General features: G+C 36.9%; 1 protein-coding gene across 1 annotated transcript; it reads left to right on the top strand.

Moving 5' to 3' along the window:
• The first annotated feature begins 1,483 nt into the window (after positions 1–1,483).
• LOC106089499 (uncharacterized) lies at positions 1,484–7,024 on the top strand. The gene is made up of 2 exons (XM_013255339.2): positions 1,484–1,869; positions 6,563–7,024. Exons 1-2 carry the CDS (start codon positions 1,806–1,808, stop codon positions 6,766–6,768), a joined length of 270 nt encoding a protein of 89 aa, XP_013110793.1. The 5' UTR covers positions 1,484–1,805; the 3' UTR covers positions 6,769–7,024.
• The last annotated feature ends 515 nt before the right edge of the window (positions 7,025–7,539 follow it).

The following is a 7,539-nucleotide window of genomic DNA, read 5'->3' as shown; positions in this document are numbered from 1 at the left end:
TAGTATTTGGGGAAAATCGGAACATATTTCGATACAGCTGCTATGGGGCATAAGGTATGTATTTTTCACCGGATTTTGCAGAAAGGTGGTTTATATATACCCGAGGTGGTGGGCATCCAAAGTTTGGCCCAGCCGAACTTAACGCCTTTATACTGGTTTTTCTATCAGTGTGGACGCTTCAATTCTATTACCCGATTTAAATAATGGAATAATAAAAGACTCAATCCAAACTGGCGGTAATAGTCAATACCCAGGGACTAAGCAAATTTGCCCATGAACAATCCAGTAAAACACTGTGACAAACTTCACACATAACAACGAGTGCATTCCGATTCAGGTTGAAGCTCAATGATGAGGGGTCTCCTTTTTGTAGCCCAGTCCGAACGGCGTGCCGCAGTGCGACATCTCTTTGGAGACAAGTTTTTACATGGCTGCCATTCCAAATGGTACAGTTCCTCACAAATGTCGCCAGCATTAGGAGGGAATAGCCATCGCTGAAAATTTTATCTAAGAATTTTTAAACATTCTAGAGTAGAGCTGGCAAACTATCGATATTCGCAACATTCGATATTTTCGATAGTTTTAATAATAAATATCGATAGTATCGATACTATCGTTAATTTCCCATCACATATATTTCAAATGAAAATGAGAAGTAAAAATCAGGAGATCGATTTATTTAGAAGCAATATCACAGACCAAATAAAACCAAGGTTAATAAAGTCAGTTGAAAGTCAAGAGAGAAATCATGGTACAAAATGTTAGTCTAATCGGATGAAAATTGCACATTGTCGGATTGCAAAAAAATTAAATTAATTAAATTAAAATTAAATTAAATTAAAAAATTAACTTCGGAAAATATCAATCGATAGTCAAAAATTAAATATCGATAGTCCCATCGATATTTTGCGAGCTCTATTCTAGAGGAGATGTGCAAAATGTTCTGCAGAGCCAAGGCCAATATTTAAGCATCGCCCTAATAGTTCGATCTTTGCTCTGTGACGGTCAATTTGAAATATGCCCCATTATCACACGACCACAAATAACAACGCATTCAAAACAATTTTTAATGTGTTTTTTCTTCGGCTGTTTTGTTTTTTTACAACTTTGTACAGAAAAAGAAATAAAACAAATTTATTTACATATTATTTTGAGTTTTTTTTTCGTGTTGTTGGCGTTGAAACATATCAGTTCTTTCTCAATGTACCAAAACAAAAATCTTTTCTTATCATCTCGTCCAAGAATACAAAGCTCAGCTTGGATCAGCTCGAATATTCACATGACCACGCAACCAATCACTGGCAAAATAAGAAACAAACCAAACAACAAAGAATCTGTGTGCGTCCATTATAAAGTCACAGGCCATAGCAAAAAAAAATTGAAAAAAGAAAAAAACAGAAAAGCTCTCCTTTTTTTTTGTTCTGATTTCACGAAGAGAAAAGCGTTGGAAAACGTTGACCAAGAAAAATAAGTATTGACTACTTTCGTTAAATCATGGCATTACGAGTGCAATCGCGACATCATTCAAATAAAGTTCGCCTCGAACAATAGCGAATTGAAAAAAAAATCTGAATTTTGTAAAAAAACCTAAAGACGCGTCTTCACAAACAAATGGGATACAATTTTCACTTCAGATATCTACGCAAATCGGACATTGTTTTAATATACAAAACCTGAATATAAACCAAAAACCAAGTGATAAATACCCAAAGAGAGATTCTTCTCAAAAAGAAAAAACTCCAACAGCTGGAAAAATAGTTTATCAGTATTTTAGTTGTCTACAAACAAAAAGAGAAAATAACGAAATGCATTTTCTCACAGTGTTATGCATCCTGTTTGCCTTGATCACATGGACTGAAGCAAGATCACGTAAGTTTAACAGAACGTTGAGACGAGATTTCATATCGAGTTCATGTGCTTCAAGTTGAAAATTTTTATGTCCTGACACTGCTCAAAAGCAACGTAGAAGATTTTCGGTGGTTAGGTATAGTGGTAAAAAATTGCTATGTAATTAGTCATTGATTTATAAGAAAAGTTAATTTTTAATTAAAATTTTTCAAAATGCTTAGAGTATCCTACGGGCAGTAGGATATCAAAAAAGGAAAAAGTGGATCCTGACTTAATCATAATTAAATTATGGAAGGTTCTTTTTCTTACGACAAGTTAAATGATTTCCTAGTTATATTACTGAGTTGAGTTCAACTTAAAATTTAGCCGGCACAGTGGGATAGCATCGAAAAAATTTGTAAAAAATATGCCATTTGAGAGGGACAATTCCACAAAAATTTACCCCCTTACTCAAAAAATTAAAATAAGAAAATTCTAAATAAATTTATACCTATTGGTAGCCTTAGAAATGAAAGCATTGATTTCAGTAAAAACAAGTCAAAGCGTGCCAAGTTCGGCCGGGCCGAATCTTTTATACCCTCCACCATGGATAGCATTTGTCGAGTTCTTTTGCGGTATCTCTTTTTAGGCAAACAAAGAATACTGAATAAGAACTGTAATGCTATTGGAGCTACATCAAATCAAAGTCCGATTCGGACCATAAATGAATGCTGAACATAGTAGAAGTCATTGTGTAATATTTCAGTCCATTCGGATAAGAATTGTGCCTTGTAGGGGCTCAAGAAGCAAAATCGTGAGATCAGTTTATATGGGAGTTGTATCAAGCTATAGATCGATTCAGACCATATTGGACACGTATATTGAAGGTTATGAGAGAAGACGTTGTACTAAATTTCAGCCGAATCGAATGAAAATTGCACCCTCTAGCGGCCCAAGAAGTCAAGATCCAAGATCCGTTTATATGGCAGCTATCCGTTTATATGGCAGATTATGTACCGATTTGCGACGTACTAAGCACAGTTGATGAAAGTTATAACTAAACATCATATGGCAAATTTCAGTCAAATCGGACGAGAATTGCGCCCTCTAGAGGCTCAAGAAGTCAAGGCGCAAAATTGGTTTATTTGACAGCTATATCAAAACATGGACCGATTTGGCCCATTTACAATCCCAACCGACCTACACTAATGAAAAGTATTTGTGCAAAATTTCAAGCGGCTAGCTTTGCTCCTTTGAAAGTTAGCGTGCTTTCGACAGACGAACAGACAGACAGACGGACATGACTAGAGCGACATAAAATGTCATGACGATCAAGAATATATATACTTCATGGCGTCTAAAACAAATATATCGAGTAGTTACAAATTTTAAACTTTGGATACCCAACGCTTTGGATATATATTTTTACCACCTTTCGTCATAATATGATGCAAAATGCATCATTGATGAACCCATAGCAGCTGTATCTAAATATATTCCGATTTTCATCATATTCAAGAAGGCTATGAAAGGGTCTAACATAACTCATTGGTTAAAAAATGCACCTTTCATGGGCCTACGAACTTAAATCGGGAGATCGGTATATGTATATGACAGCCGATCTGAACCATATTTTTTTCTAGTTTTTATACCCTCCACCATAGGATGGTGGTATACTAATTTCATCATTCTGTTTGTAACACCTCGAAATATGCGTCTGAGACCCCATAAAGTATATATACTCTTGATCGTCATGATCTAGCCATTTCCGTCCGTCCGTATGTCTGTCGAAAGCACGCTAACCTTCGAAGGAGGAAATTTTGCACAAATACTTTTTATTAGTGCAGGTCGGTTGAAATTGTAAATGGACCATATCGGTCCATGTTTTGATATAGCTGCCATGTAAACCGATCTTGGGTCTTGACTTTTTGAGCCTCTAGAGGGCGCAATTCTCTTCGGTTTGACTGAAATTTTGCACGTGGTGAATTGGTATCACTTCTAACAACTGTGTTAAGTATGGTTCAAATCGGTTCATAACCTGATATAGCTGTCATATAAACCGATCTTGGATCTTGACTTCTTGGACCTCTATGGGGGCAGTTATTATCTGATTTTGGTGAAATTTTGTACAACGGCTTCTCCCATGACCTTCAACATACGTGTCAAATATGGTCTGAATCGGTCTATACCCTAATACAGCACCCCTATAAAACGATCTCCCTATTTTACTTTTTGAGCCCCTACAGGGCTTAATCTCTATTGGATTTGGCTGAAATTTTATACAATGACTTCTACTGTGGTCTCCAACATTCATTCCATTATGGTCCGATTCGAACCATAGCATAGCAATTCTTTTATTTTATTCTTTCCTTTACTTTGTTTGCCTAAAAAGAGATACCGGGAAAAGAACTCGACAATAAACCGATCTTGGATCCTGACTTCTCGAGCCACTAGATGGCGCAGTTCTCATCCGTCTGAAATTTTACATGAGGTTTTTTGTCATGACTTCGAAGAACTGTGCTTAGTATGGCGCAAATCGGTACATGACCTGGTATAGCTGCCATATAAACCGATCTGGGATCTTGCCTTCTTGAGGCTCTAGAGGGCGCAATTCTCAAATTTTGTACAACGGTTTCTCCAATTACCTTCAACATACGTGTCCAATATGGTCTGAATCGATCCATAGTCTGATATAGCTCCCATATAAACCGATCTCCCGATTATGCTTCTTGAGCCGCTACAAGGCGTAATTCTTATCCGAATAGACTAAAATATTATGACTTCTACGATGGTCATCAACATTAAATTCACTTATGGTCCGAATCTGACTATAACTTGATATATCTCCAATAGCTCAACAATTCTTATCCATTATTCTTTGTTTGCCTAAAAAGAGGTACCGTGCAAAGAACTCAACAAATGCGATCCGTGGTGGAGGGTATATAAGTCTTAGCACGCTCTTACTTGTTATACCCACCACTGAAAGATGGGGATACATTAATTTTGTCAGTCCGTTTGCAACACATCGAAATACCCATTTCCGACCCTATAAAGTATATAAAGGGTGATTTTTTTGAGGTTAGGATTTTCATGCATTAGTATTTGACAGATCACGTGGGATTTCAGACATGGTGTCAAAGAGAAAGATGCTCAGTATGCTTTGACATTTCATCATGAATAGACTTACTAACGAGCAACGCTTGCAAATCATTGAATTTTATTACCAAAATCAGTGTTCGGTTCGAAATGTGTTCATTCACCGTTCAGCGATGAGGCTCATTTCTGGTTGAATGGCTACGTAAATAAGCAAAATTGCCGCATTTGGAGTGAAGAGCAACCAGAAGCCGTTCAAGAACTGCCCATGCATCCCGAAAAATGCACTGTTTGGTGTGGTTTGTACGCTGGTGGAATCATTGGACCGTATTTTTTCAAAGATGCTGTTGGACGCAACGTTACGGTGAATGAACACATTTCGAACCGAACACTGATTTTGGTAATAAAATTCAATGATTTGCAAGCGTTGCTCGTTAGTAAGTCTATTCATGATGAAATGTCAAAGCATACTGAGCATCTTTCTCTTTGACACCATGTCTGAAATCCCACGTGATCTGTCAAATACTAATGCATGAAAATCCTAACCTCAAAAAAATCACCCTTTATATTCTTGATCAGCGTAAAAATCTAAAACAATCTAGCCATCCGTCTGATACAGTCTTTAAAAATAGAGATATTGAGCTGAAACTTTGCTCAGATTCTTTTTTTGTCCATAAGCAGGTTAAGTTTAAAGATGGGCTATATCAGACTATATCTTGATATAGCCCCCACATAGACCGATCCGCCGATTTAGGATCTTAGGTCCATAAAATCCACATTTATTATCCGATTTTGCTGAAATTTGGGACAGTGAGTTATGTTAGACCCTTCGACGTCCTTCTTCAATTTGGCCTAGATCGGTCCAGATTTGGGCATAGCTGCCATATAGACCGATCCCCCGATTTAGGGTCTTGCGCCCATAAAAGCCACATGTATTATCCGATCTCGCTGAAATTTGGGACAGTTTAGGCCCTTCGGCATCCCTATTCAAGTTGGCCCAGATCGGTCCAGATTTAGATATAGCTGCCATATAGACTGATCTCTCGATTTAAGGTCTTGGGCCCATAAAGGCTCATTTATTGTCCGATGTCGCCGAAATTTGGGACAGTGAGTTGTGTTAGGCCCTTCGACATAATTCTTCAACTTGGCCCAGATAGGTCCAGATTTGGATGTAGCTGTCATATAGACCGATCTCTCGATTTTAGATTGTGAGCCCATAAAAGGCACATTTATTATCCGAAGTCGCCGAAATTCGGGACAGTGAGTTAAGTTAAGCCCCTCGACATATTTCTGTAATTTGGCCTAGATCGATCAAGATTTAAGTATAGCTGTAATATAGACCGATCTCTCGATTTAAGGTTTTGGGTCCATAAAAGGCGCATTTACACAATTGAATAATAACTTGTACTTATTAGTATTTGGTCCAAATCGGAATATATTTTCATATAGCTGCTATAGGGCATAAGGTATGCATTTTCACTTAATTTTGACGAGACATGGTTTAAATATATAACCGAGGTGGTGGGTTTCCAAAGTTCGGCCCGGCCGAAATTAACGCCTTTTTACTTGTTTTTTTATTATATTCCACTATGCGAAGTTTCTTATAATTGATTTAATACAACCTTAAATATTTTCCTTCTAGGTCCCACAGTTGATATATGCGATCGCAAGCCAACCATCACTGGCCTATGTGTCTCCTCCACATTAGGTATTTACTATGATGCTGAGACCCAACATTGCCGTTACATGGGCTGCAGTCCCGATAAGAAGTTATTCTCTTCGCTAGAGGATTGTGAGAAAATCTGCAACAGCAAAAGGCGTCGAAATCGACGTGTGCGTTATTCGTAGAGCATTTTCTAAGCAGAAGCCCCCCTTGGATGATATGAGGAACCGATGTCACCTTCATGGATTTTTGTTGCAGCAAATCATTTGGATTTGTAAGAAATGGACTTGAGTATTTGACCATGGCCCAAATTTAATTTGCCTGACTGCCTGCCTGCCTTTCAACCTTTTTGCAATTACAATCGTTAATGATTGATTATAGTTTTATTATAAACATTTTGTTTTTGTAAATAAATCGCAATTGTTTGCGACTTTAATGAAACCTTAAAATCAAAGAAACGAACATTTCCATAGTACTCAAACATGTTCTGAACGTCATTAGTATTGAACATACGCTTGTTTGTAGTTGTAGTAAAAGAAATGCAGTTGCGTATACAATAATGGGTCTTATCAGTGCATTTGTAGTTCAAAAACGTGTTGGTACTCTATAGGTCATAGTAAGAACGTAATATGTTTTTTTTTTGCAAAACCATTACCCATACGTTCGGTTTTAACGCATTAATAAAAAAGCTTTCGTTTGTGTTTTGTTATGATTATTTTTGTAAACATAGTTAGAGACTTCATCATATCAGTACTATGAACAGAATTTCTCGTAACTTCCTGCCTATCTAAATACAATACATGTGATGAAAAACTCAAGAAAAAATAATAATGATATTGTTTAACTTGTACAAAGTGTTAGCGATTTAGAATTTTCTATAAATCAAGTACAGTATTCGTTGATCGAAGTTCAAAACTCTTGATTTGCATAGAACTTAGCAAGATAATCTTAAAACA

The sequence above is a fragment of the Stomoxys calcitrans genome, chromosome 3 (assembly GCF_963082655.1).
Source record: "Stomoxys calcitrans chromosome 3, idStoCalc2.1, whole genome shotgun sequence".
In the NCBI taxonomy this organism is placed as follows: Eukaryota; Metazoa; Arthropoda; class Insecta; order Diptera; family Muscidae; genus Stomoxys; species Stomoxys calcitrans.
Note: the sequence above shows the minus strand (reverse complement) of the source record. Positions and strands in the feature narration are given on the sequence as shown.

Bases quoted from the DNA above. Each gene is read 5' to 3' on its own strand.
- LOC106089499 (XM_013255339.2), top strand. From the start codon at position 1,806: ATGCATTTTCTCACAGTGTTATGCATCCTGTTTGCCTTGATCACATGG. The intron at 1,870-6,562 runs GTAAGTTTAACA...TTTTCCTTCTAG, and splicing joins ATGGACTGAAGCAAGATCAC to GTCCCACAGTTGATATATGC.